The sequence below is a fragment of the Artemia sp. Qi Xiang Cuo genome, chromosome 2 (assembly GCF_049724085.1).
Source record: "Artemia sp. Qi Xiang Cuo chromosome 2, ASM4972408v1, whole genome shotgun sequence".
Taxonomy (NCBI): Eukaryota; Metazoa; Arthropoda; class Branchiopoda; order Anostraca; family Artemiidae; genus Artemia; species Artemia sp. Qi Xiang Cuo.
In genome coordinates this window covers 81,914,525-81,927,674 of record NC_142795.1, presented here as the reverse complement: position 1 = coordinate 81,927,674, position 13,150 = coordinate 81,914,525, and the positions used below count along the sequence as shown (strand labels likewise).

General features: G+C 36.1%; 1 protein-coding gene across 1 annotated transcript in view; it reads left to right on the top strand.

The window, feature by feature from the left end:
* The window catches only part of LOC148955690 (uncharacterized), a 39,649-nt gene that overhangs the window by 15,941 nt on the left and 10,558 nt on the right, over positions 1-13,150 (top strand). The window contains exons 2-4 of the mRNA XM_089108304.1: positions 107-1,465; positions 2,732-2,886; positions 11,357-11,523. Of these exons, the coding sequence (XP_088964430.1) occupies positions 134-1,465; positions 2,732-2,886; positions 11,357-11,523 (1,654 nt within the window). The 5' untranslated portion in view covers positions 107-133. The remainder of the gene's footprint in view (positions 1-106; positions 1,466-2,731; positions 2,887-11,356; positions 11,524-13,150) is intronic.

Genomic DNA, 13,150 nt, shown 5'->3' with positions numbered 1-13,150 from the left:
AGAAAAAATGCCATTTGAATTTATAAATGTGGTTTATTTCTGATACACTAGATTAGGCTTTGGTGGACTTAACTAATATATTTGAAGATATTTTATTTTATTTTAGGTTTCTGTTGGATCCAGGACAAGAAAAATGTTAAACAAAAATAAAAATGGGAAAACAATTTTTAGACCAGTAAGGCCTAATATTTTTCGTGAAAGGGTCCATGGTTTAGATGAAGTTGATGATGGAAACAGAGCACAATCTGCTCAATATCAGCCTGAACTTGGGAGAACTCCACTTATTACTGTCAGTGACAAACAAGCTGGGGCTGCCTCAAGTACCAAATCACCAAATGAGTGTAATGAGTTTTATCAAAAAGATTTGCAGCCTATGCCTGAGATAGACAGTTGTGGTGTCAAATATGTTGACTCAAAATTTATGAGAATTGGTTCAGTTGGAAGCTCTATAAAAAGAGTACCTTTGAGAGAACTTGATTTAGAAAAAGAGCAAGCCATTGTTGCTCCGAAAGGGGAAAATAATGATTCTGCCTTAGGAGCTTCACTTTCAGATTCTATTAAAGGCAGAGAATTGATATGTGACTCGGCTGATATTATTTCATCTGCCAAAAAAGTTGTGTCAGAAATTAACGACAATCCAATAAACATATTTAATAGTGAATTTACACCCAATAGTAAGTTTAGGTCTCAAGGTGATGGTTTAAATGAGTTTATACCTTGTAAAAACTTGACTCCCCATTCTTTAAATTCTCATAATGATGATGCTGCTGGTGATAAAGGATTTCTAATTCCTCCAAATTTTAAACTCTCAAATAGACAAAGGACCCCATCCCGTTTTGATTGTGGGATTGCTGACACGTGGAAAAGGCCGAATTCTCTTCCAAGCTCTTGTGCTAAATCTTTTTACAATAATAGAAGTGTAGAAGAGAAGAGGACTCTAGAAGAGCAAATTAATTACTATAGCAAAAGCAGAGTTTCTCCCTTTGACAGTGGAAAAACAATTCCAAGTGAACTAGAAACACCAGCTGTAAGGGAGATTAAAAAGACTAGTGCAAGCCTATTTACAGACGATGCAAAACAAGGACCAAGCATCAATCCTGTTGCTCCAACACCACGAGCTAGTTACTGCGAAGTTAAAGGCAGACCTTTAACCAATGAAGTGCCTCCTAAGCAGTTGCCATTAATATATAATAAAGAAGTAAATCATATGCCACCTTCAAATAAAGAGTCTTCTAAGCAGGTGCCATCAATGCAAAATAAAGAAGCAGGAAATATTCTGGCTGCTAATCACGCGTCTTCCAGACAAGAGCAGGCATCCTGCAATCAACAGATAAAAAATGGACCATTTGTTGTGCCCATTCCCCCAGATGCTTTAAGAAAGAGATCAGACCTTCTTTATATTAAAAATAAGCCATATGTAGCTGAGAGTATTCTTGGCAGGGGTGGTACCAGTAAAGTATATCAGGTAAGCTCAGTTCTGTATTTATGTTTCACCTTTAATCCTTTTTTTAGTGAAAGTATTAGAACTATGAAGATCCTAACACTGTTCTTGAGATGGAGTTGCTACAAATCTATTGCTGAAGAAGTTGGAATTGATCATAACTGTCATGTTTTGGAGTTGATTTGACCGTATTGCATAGTATTCTCAGGAGGGGAAGTTGTTTTAAGTGAACAAACCCTGATTTGTGAAATATCAATTTCACCTATGGAAGATCCAACTGATGAAATACTGCTCTACACAAATAGGCGTATTTAGGGGAGTCCTATGTTTAAATCTTAAGATTATAGTAATGGGAATGACTCCAAAGCATTAGGCTACTAGGGTGGCTATAAGATATAATTAGCCTAAAATATCTATTTTTAATACTAATAATTACTAGTTTTTTTCTATGCAAAAATGTTTTTTTAATCTAAAATTTAAAGCTATTTCACGTGGAGATGAAATCAGACATTGTATTTTTTATATTTGGTTTAAAACTCTATTTTTGCAGATCCTCTCCCCTGAAAAAAAATCTGGTAGATATCAGTCTATTGTGTTGTAGCCTTGTATTCAGGAATATATCATAGTCGTTCTCAATTTTTTACTGTATTTGCTTAAATAAGAGTGTCAAATAAAGAAAATAAAACACGCTTCTCTGAAAACAATAGAGTATCTAGGAATATGTCATAAGGTTAAATAGCCTATAAGATTTTAGTGGAAAGTATCAAGTTTTAGCAAAACTTGGTTCAGCTACTGCTGCCAATCCTGAATGAAGTTGAATTGTCAACATTTTCAAATGTTCATCTCAGTTTTTTCAAGCCAAATTGCTGAGGTCTCACTTGTCTAATCCATAATCTTTCTTTATAATTTTCTGTTTTTTATGCTCTGTGCAAAGCACTCATGCATGATAAATTTTTGTGCTAGAGATATCCCTTGCCTTACAAATACCAATCACTAGTCAATATATTTGGCACTTGGTCCTTTGAACATAAAGAAGGCGTCTTGAAGAGGGCTTTGACGATATTCCCATCGAGTTCGTTATTCCTTGGAATAGAAAAGAAAGAAAGTGGGACGAATGCTAAAAATCCCTTAGGGCTAAGTACTTAGACCTTTTGTGAACAAATATGTTTTTTGTTGTTGTTGTGGAGAATCAATATCTTTGGTTTGATTAAAAAAAAACTAGTCTTCAGTCAGTCATTCATTAATATCAATAAATCATTTTCAATTAATGAATTAATTCAATCATTTTAGGTTTTGGACCCTGTGACAGATGAAACTTATGCACTGAAAGTTGTTGACCTTGATGGTGTAGATGAAACGGTGGAAGAAATGTTTATCAATGAAGTCAAATTACTTGAAACGCTCCAAACAGCAGCTTCTGGTCATGTTGTCAAGCTGATTGATTAGTAAGCATTCATACTCTTTTCTGCAACGAAAAGTTTAAACATATTTGCTTGTCATCAGGGCTGAATCAAGACTTTGCAGAGTTTCCTAGGTGAATTAAGTTTTTACCCCCCCCCTCCCAACCCTAAAAGTTATATTTAGAAATTCTAGAAAGTATCTAAGAGTCCCAAATTTAGGCTACTTATAAACGAAATAGGACTTAAGATTAGGGCCATTTTTTAATAACTGGTCTCAGTTATGAGTATCACATAACCCAGGAAGCTACATATGTAGGGAGCCTCTTTGTTGTTGTTCATTTACTAGAAGATCCTCCTTTAGATGTATTACGATATGTAAAACAAATAGGCAAAATTTCGTATTTAGGTACAAAGTTTTTTTTTAATAGTCATACCTATCGATAGAAGCAAACATACGCACAACTAGAGTCTCAATAATGTACCCTCTGCATATGATGGGCTATGATATATGCTGAGATGGGCTGTGTCAAACTTCCAAACGTAGTCTTTAAATTTGATCAGTGACAGTGAATATTGAACCCACATTTTTTGAAATTAGAATAAATGGAGCAGTAGTTTCGCTATCTGTATGCTAGGTCATGGTTTTCTAACTGTTTTCTGGGGACCCCCTGGGGGTCCGTGGTGGATCCTACTGTTTCTGTTTTGTTATCCAGTTATGTTCTTAGATTTTTAGTTTGTCGGCTACATGTGTAAGGTAAGGAAGCATTTATAACATCTGTTATAGTATTATATGGACTGTAAAGAATTATTTTTCGTGTTGAATTTACATTTTTACCAATCTTTAATAGAATCTTTCTTCAGTTGTCTGATTATCAGCATTACATGCTACGTTATGCATGTAAACAATCCTCTGTATATATCCTTCTGTGGAAGAAATATACAAAATATGTTGGAGTTTTGGGGGTCTTTCATGGTAATAATTTTAGAACCAGTGTTCTAAGTATTTAAAAAAAAGATATAAATATTGGGTATGGGTGAAAGATACTTTTGAACAAAATAGTACTGACAGACTCGCATTGAATGGTGAGAATTCGGGGCAAATTTCTCGCCATTTAAGCAGTCAACATGTTAATCTTAGCTTTTAAATAACAATTGTGACTGTGATGTGCCTTGATTGTAATTTCACTTATGTATCTGCTATTTGTTTCGAAGCTCAGTTTTATTTTATAATAGACATACTATAGTCATTATGTCAAGTGTACATGTAAGTGATTTAAGATTCTAAGCGTATTGACTGCTGAAATTGATGGATTCCTGTAAGCATATCAAAACCTCTTTCTAAAATTGTCTTTTATTTTAGAATTATTTTTAACATGGCTTATCCAACCGTCTATCGCTGGGCCGTATCCAGGATTTTTGTTGGGGGGGGGGGGGGGGTACAAAATATTAAAAAACCCTCAAAGATGTGTTTTTATTCATTTTTATTATGTTTTTACGAATCGGGAAAACATTTGGGAGAAGGGTCAAACCCCCTATCCCCTTCTGAATTAAATTAAAAAAACAAGTTTTCTCAATTGAAAGTAAGGAGCAATATTAAAGCTTATAACAAACAGAAATTATTACGTATATAAGGGGGTTCGCCCCCTTGTCAATACCTCGCTCTTTACGCTAAAGTTTGAATTTTGTTCCAATTCTTTAAGAATATATCACAAAGGCCGTTTAATTAGAATAAGTACTAAAAAAAAACTTTTGCGTTAAGAGTGAGGTATTGATAAGGGGGTGAACCCCATCATATACGTAGTAATTTCTAGTCGTTTTAAGTTTTAATGTTGCTCCTTACTTTCAGTTGAAAAAACTCGTTTTTTAAAAATTTAATATCTGATCGTTTTTTAAAATAATGCAGGGAAATCCGACGCCTTCATGAAAAATTCCTCCATGGAAAGAACCTCTCACGTAACACCCTCCCCCCGACCTCTCACCAGAAAAAATCACCCCTGAAAATGTCTGCATACTTCCCAATAACTAATAATATATGTAAACAATGGGCAAAGTTCATATCTTGCAGCCCTTCCCCCGGGGACTGTGGGGGATTAATTCATCCTCAAAGACATAGTTTTTATACTTTTTGACTATGCTGAACGAAATGGCTGTCTCAAAATTTTGATCCTAGTTGCCTAGTTGCCCTCCAATTTTTTGATCGCTTAAAAAGGGCCCTAGTACTTTTAATTTACGTTAGAATGAGCCCTCTTTAGGTGTTGTAGGCCCACTGGCATAGTGACACATTTTTCAGATAGGAGCTTGAAACTTTTACAATAGGGTTCTCTGTTACGCTGAATTTGATGGTATGATTTTCACTAAGATTCTATGACTTTTAGGGTGTGTTCACCCTTTTTTTTTAGAAAATCGGGCAAATTTTCTCAGGCTCTTAGTTTTTGATGGGCCTAACAAAACTTAATGAAATTTATATAGCCTATTTGAAATCAACATGAAAATTTGATGCTTTTGATATATCCATTGGTATCAAAATTCCGCTCTTTAGAGTTTCTGTTACTATTGAGCCGGGTCGCTCCTTACTTACAGTTCGTTACCACGAACTGCTTGATACGGTCTTGGCCCATGGTAGTGACCAGTACATAAAAATCGAATTTAGTTAGTAGAAACTTAAATTCCAGAAAACGGAGTTATGGTAGCAGTGTACACATCAGAGGATTCTACTGCTCATGCTGATTCCAAATATGTACAATTCATTAATTTTAGTTTTACTCATCAAAATTTATTAGCGTAAAAGAATTACATAATGTAAAAAAATAAAATAAATAATAAGACTCAAGAGCAGGTCCGGGGTTGCTGCCCCCCAAGATTTCTCTTACGTCTTCATTCCGTTTTTCTTTTTTACTCTCTTTTTAATAAACTTGTCAATTATTGGCGCCCTTGTCACGTTGACTTACCCCCAAGCTTTTGCTCTATATCCACTTTTGGTGAGACCCCCCCCTTCCCACATGCACACACCCTAAAAAGGGGGTTGCTATCTTATTGAAAATTGTACCAACGCATTAAACATGTTTAAGACCCTCCAGCCGGTAGTTTCAAGTCCCTACCTACGAAAATTCAAATTTTTCCTGAGAAGGATGGTCAGAGATTTGTTTTCTCTTTTTATTTTATTTACATATTTGTAATTTCAGAGGTGATCGTATAAAACCAGTGACCGCAGATTATCGAGATTGATCTCATTTGAACGGATATCTAAAGTACTAATACCCTTTCAAGTAATAAAATGTATCGCAACACTGCAATATGGTGATTTCTTCCATTTCGTGGAACGAAACGATTTTACCCGAAAAAAGTCTAAAATACTATCGAATGGAAATTCTAAGGTAAGCAGTCACATTTGAACTGTGAAAGTTCTATTTATGTAGCTTCCCAGCTCCAGTGACCATAGTACCGCGCGGCAGCGGAGTAATCCCTAAACATTTGTTCAGTCCATACAAAATCATTTCATTCCTGGTAGCAGTCTTGTTCCAGTTAAGAAGGGGCCGGTCAAGGAGCAATCAGGGGGAGGGGTCTCCCCCTTTTTTGGACAAAAGGTGATTTTAGCGGGAAAGATTAATTTCTTATAATTGAAGAACTAAATAAAGAAGCTGAACCTTAATGTGCTGACCGGGAATTTCTAGCGGTGACAGCCTCCTTTTTATTTAGGAGAGTTTTATTTTAATTTGAAAAGCAAATGCACCACATCTCTTTTTGTCGAAGAATTGTTATTCCAAATTAAAAGTTTCGTACAAAAAGCAGGGGGTTGACCCCTCCTCGATGTTTAGGATAACCCTCAATATGATATAAAAACTGTATAGAACCTGTGTTCCTTTTCAGTTTTAATAGTTCCCCTTTCATTTGGAAAATAACTTTTTTTTTATTTTTTCCTCGTTCGATTCTAAGGATTCAGTTCCACTGTCTAATTTGGTTTCATGTCTCTTGGTGCCAGATTATATGGATTGGGAGTTGTTTTTCTCTCTAAAACCACTAGATAAAGCGAGAAATCTTATCTAGCAAACAAATTGTTCGACAGCTAAGCATTACTTGATCCATGAATCACTTATATTCTTTCAAGTAAAGGTGCAATCACGTCGCCCAGTCTTCGCAAAAACTGCATTATCAACACTGAATCAGTATGTCTTTGCTATGTTTTGCTGACGACATTTTGAATACTTATCGGGCTCTCCAACAGACCGCAGAAATCATCGAAATTTCTGCGGTATTTTGGACCGTGATCGTGAAATTTTTGGAATACTGGAAAATTGGATTACAATTCAACTCTGTAAAATCAGAGATCATCTTTAGTTTGAAAACGGACAATCCAATTCCTTTTGTAACTCTTGGGAATAGCTTTGTTCATCTAATTGGCCACCTTATTTATCTTCGCCTCATCATAGAGGGGGGGGATCTATCCTACACACCCGTGAGCCTCTCCTAGGTCTAATTGAACGCTAAATTCCAGCAGCGTATGCCTCTATTGCTTCATGCAAGCTTCACTTTAATCAGATACTCCTTGTCAGCCTCTATAATGTCACTGCTCTTCTTTGTATACCGCACGCTGTTCCCTTTTGAAAACTCTTAGCAAAAATTGATCTACTGCAAGTAAGGTCAATGTTTTTCTTATTTGCCAAGGATCTACTTCGCTTGCCTCTGTGGTACAGGAAGTCACAAATTGCTACTGAATTCAAATTAGTGGATCCCAAAGTCTCAATTGCTAGACGAATTGGAAAACATAATCAAAAAGCTGAATTCCGCAGAAATGAATGGGTGCGTTTATTAAAGTAATGAGTTTGGTTCAGTCATCTCCTTGATCTTTTTTATATATATGGTGTCTATTTCTACTTATGGTGTCTATTTCTTCTATTATGCTCCCATGGGTTCGCAAATAATGAATAATAAAAATTGTAATAATACAAATTTTAATAGACAGATTTCTGTGCTTACTATTTAACTGAGTTTATCCATTTCATTTTTCCTTAACGTATGAACAGTAGAGTTTAATATTGCATCGACCATTAATAGAGGATTGTGTGTGTTTCTAAATCGAAATTTATTTTTATTCAGATTTTCATGAGATGTTTCAGATATGGTAGAGTGTGGGAGAATTAACCTAACTTCCCTTCATTTAGAGGAAAATACTTGAACTATGCTTGAAAAGTGGATGTTTATCGGGTTGAAGATTGCAGAAATGTTTACGTGAAAAAGACAAAATTCATATGCTTAGCTGCATAGGGGTGGCGAAAAATCTAAAAACAAAATAGTTTTGAGCAGTCACCCAGTTTTTGAGGAATTCTCAGTTTGAAAAACTGGAAAGTCATAGGCTGAAAGTTAATTTTCATGTTTTAGATGAGAGGGGCGAAGTCTCCTTCATAGTTAGAGTAAGTCTGAATATGGTGCTAAAATGTACAGAATTTAAAGTTGTAAAGAGTAGCATTAAGACAATAGCCTAATAAGCGATGTTGCTGAAATTAAGGAGCTTGGGCGTCCTTGAATAACAAAATAGAACATTCTTTAGGTAAAAAACATACAAAAGTTAACTCGTTTAGAGCATCCTCAAATTCGTAGCCGAATAAGCGACAGTAATAAAATTAAGGAGCAGGGGTTTCATTGAGTAAAAAAGTTGAGAACTTCTCTAGGTCAAAAACGTACAGAAAATAAAGTTTGTAAAGCGTAGCATTAATTTTCAGCCTAATAATCGGCATTACTAAAATCAAGGACAGCGTGAGTCTCTGAGTAAAAAGCAAAACATTTGATTGGGTAGACAATTTCCCAACTTTTGAGAAAAAAAAGTTAAAATTAAAAAAGATGTTTTTACATTATTTCACCTGCAAACATCAAAAGGATTCAGATCCTATGAAAAATGCACGTTTCATTAGCTGTAAGATTCATCCACTTTTGAGAAAAGAAAGCTGCAACACAAAAATTTATTTATATTGTTACCCCTACAATCACCTAAAACATATTTTTTGAGGATTTGGCCCCTATCTTAGGAAAAACAGATTGTCAGTTTTATTAACCTACTATTTTTTATTATCTAGATTAACCGTTCGAAAGCTTTGACTATCTATAATAAAATTCAATCAAATAGTTCGTGGTAACGAACTAATGGTCGCGGAAGAGGTCATATTTGAACGGAAATTAACAGTTCTTGTGCCCTTTCTAAGCTATCAAAAATATTGGAGGACAACTAGGATCCCTCCCACGCCCCTTTTTCCCAAAAATCGTCCTATCAAAATTTCAAGATAGACATTTTGTTTGGCATATTTGAAAAATTCCAAAACTACGTCTTTGGAGATAGCGTGACCTCCCCACCCCAGCCCCTGGGTATAGGTCCTTAAGTTAAAGAATTTGTCCATTGTCTACGTATAGTATTTGTTACTGGGAAGTATACAGGCATATTTTTTTTTTTGGGGGGGGGATTTTGAGCTTGGGGTGGGATTCCATGTGGATGGAAATTTCCAGGGGTGAACTTTCAAGGGTAAATTTTACACTGGGGGGGGGGGGGTATTTGACAGAATTCCTATACTAATTTATTTTTATCTGTCTTACTTTCTCTTTGCCTACTCAAGTTTGTATGTGAATATGAAGGAGTTCCCCCCCCCCTCGAGTTCCGACAGAAAGCATTTATTGCCTTAGTTAAATCAAGTGCTGCGGTCGACTTGGTTGATCTACAAGCTCTTAGGAAGTCTCTAGAATTGCCTGGCATCCCTTGCAAAATCTGCAAGCAGATTTTTCAAGGCTTTGCCCTATGGGACAGAGAGTTGTGTTCAAATAAACGCCCGGCGCATTCTGTTCTTCCAAATTACGACAAGTGTTCTCAAGGCTATTCAGTAACCCCAGAAAGCTTTATCAGCGTCATTGGTTAATTTATAATGGAGATAACTTCACATTTCAGCTTAGAGCTCGGTTCATATGATCTAGCCGTTCTGGTGGACTCCATGGAGCAGTTGCTGGAAGCGCTCCTAGTCCTACGAGAAGAGGCTGCAGAAGTAGACATGCAGACACAGTGAAACAAAATCAAAATTTTGGCTGTAGACCCATCTTCTCCTGCTTCCGATTCCTCAGCTAGGCTAGTCTAGACAGTACCACTAATATTGGCGTAGCTCCAAAGTTCACTTACCTCGGCTTCATAGTTTCTTCAGATGGCTCGCTTCTCTCCGAGGTGCAAGCGAGAATATCCAAGGCATCTTCTGCCATGGGCATACTAAACCGTCACCTTTGGTGAAAACCGAATATTAGTTGCTCAACGAAACTGCAAATTTTCAGCACACTCTTCGGCTATGTGATGCTTTAACCAAGCTGAGACGTGGCAAGTATAACCCGCAATCCTCAAGGCCACTGACATTTCAGTCGATGGTTCGACTCTGTCAGCAATGAGAAGTTGTTGCAGCTCACTAAGCAGTCTCGGTTTTCCACCCAAGCAGCCGAGGGAATCTTACGATGGTTTGGACACCTGCTGCGAATGCCTTCACATCTACACGTAAAGACGATTTACGACTTTGACCTTACCAAAGGTGGCTGGAAGCGACCCCATGGCCACACAAAGAAGCAATGGTCTGACAGCTTGTCCGAGTTCCTGACGATGGCAAACACCAGACCGAGTGAAATACAAACGCTCGCCATGGACCAAAGTGGACGAAGGAGGCAGGCCTCACTCTCAAGACGAACAGCGCCCGGCAGGAGACACAAGTCAAGTGACACTATCTAATTACTTATAACTCTTGAGATTTTCCGAAAGACATCGAACAATCAAAAATACCCCCTAATATTTGTCCAAAACACCGCCCCTCCCCGAAAAATATGCCTTTTGAAACTAGTATTTGTGTCTTACTTTGAAGCCAAAATCAAGAAAAATTATTTTGACCAAAAGCACGCTCCCCTTACCAAGGAATATCCTAGTATAGAATTGATATTCGTCTTTGTTTAACAATTTTGAGGTTTTTTAGTTCATTTTTTTTTGGGGGGGGGTGTATCTTCCTAAGTTCGATTGCTAAACGGTATCTTTTGCTTTATGATAAGTTTACTGGAGGTTGATTTTTATTTATTCTAAAATCCTAACAATCAATATAACTAACAATCCTTTATCCTAACAATCCTAAAAAGGGCTTATCCCAGATTTGCTTTTCAATTACTCGGAATATCTGTCTTGGCTTTTTATACAATTAGCCATGTCTTGATGCCTACTGCAAAATACTTGATTTTAATTCAAGTTCGACCGCTAGGGAATGGTTTAGGGAAGAATTTAGATCAAATAACTTGCATTAGGCATCAAGACATGGCTAATTGTAGAAATTGCCAAGACAGATAGTCCGAGTAGTTGAAAGGCAAATCTGGGATAAGCCCTTTTTAGGATTGGATTGTTTTTAGGATTTAGTTCGTTTTTTTTTTTTGGGGGGGGGGGTGTATCTTCCTAAGTTCGATTGCTATAAGGCTACTTTTGCTTTATGATAAGCTTACTGGAGGTTGATTCATATTTTCTTTTTAGTGAACACAATGAATCCTCTAAGAAGTTGTATATTTTGATGGAGAAAGGAGATTCTGACTTATCTGGATGTATAAAAAAGGGCATTAAAGATGGCACGTTGGATTCAACGACTATAAAATCCTATTGGAAACAAATGCTTGAAGCAGTACGAGCAATCCACAAACAAAGTAATTTTTCTTTTTACCCTGTATCAATTGGTGTAATAAGGGTCACAAAGATTCTATACCTAGCGAAGCTTAAACACAAATTGCTGAGGGCAGATCTCGACTTTTCTCGGTCCATGTATAAGATGATTAGTAGAGACTATTCCCCACTTCTCTTTTATTTGTATTCTTATTAGTAGATATAAGAAGATTGTTTAGGTATATATAACGAAATTTTTTAGTAAATAACGTAGCCAGTAAATAAAATATATTTAGACATTACATAAAATATATAATAAAATATTTATATTAATGATATAGTATATTATATATTATAATATGAATATATATACACCATAAAATATATTTACGATATGATATTAAATATATATAGTCAATTATATAGACAATTTTTAGGTATATATAGACGATAGTAGATATAAACGATTGTTTAGCCCCACTTTTGAGGGGCCAAGTCTTTAAAGAAATTTGGAAAATACTTTTCTATGTTGGCACCCACAGTCTAATATTTTAGTCTAATTTTTAGAGGGTTCGAAATCAGGAGATTCTTCTTATTGATCGTTATGCTGTCATGATGGTTTCCTTGACTTATCCTGGATTAATGAAAATGTAGTTAACTCTCGGTTATTTGCGTAATTCGTAGAACATAACTGGCTAATAATCATTAAATAAAACTTTTAACATGTGTAATTTAACAACAGTTTTTCGAATTATTAATATTATTTTATATTATTATCATTAAAGTTTTCATTTTCTCATGTTATCGGGCCAACATAACCCGATTAGGCCACAAATCACAAAGAATCGTTACCATGCATATGCAAAATCTTAAATTCTTATTACAGTGTTGTTCCTTCTAGGACCGCGGATAATTTCTATAGCATGTAATCTGCCTGTGGCAGGACTTACGCGGAATTTTGCTTTTTACTGCAGGGAGGGGGCAATAATAAAACAACAAACTTTACTTGACAATTTGAATAGGGAATGTCCAGAAATGTGGCAAAATCTATGACTTCAGAGAGGGCTGGCGTGAAACCTTTCCTCTGCGTACGTACCCAGCCTATAGATAATTGAAGGGTTTAGTGCGAATGTTTAGATTTTGCAAACCATTTTACACTGACTCGTTCTCTGTTTTTTTTTTCAAACAGTTCGTGGTAACGAACTGTAATTAAAAAGCGACCCGGCTCAATGGTAACCGAAACTCTAGAAAACGGGATTTTGATACCAATAGATACATCAAAAGAATCAGATTTTAATGCTGATTTCAAATAAGTTTCATCAAGTTTAGTTCTACCCATCAAAAGTTACGCGCCTGAGAAAATTTGGCTGATTTTCGAAAAAAGGGAGAAAGACCCCCTAAAAGTTATAGAACCTCAATGAAAATCCGACCATCATATTCAGCGTATCAGAGAACCGTACTGTAGAGGTTTCAAGCTCCTATCTACAAAAATGTGGAATTTTGTATTTTTTGCCAGAAGAAAGATCACGGATGCGTGTTTGTTTTTTTTCCAGAAGTGATCGTATCGACCCAGTGGTCCTAGAATATTGTGGCAGGGCTCACTGGAATGGAAATTAAAAGTTCTAGTGCCCTTTTTAAGTGACCAAACAATGGAGGGTAACTAGGCCCCCT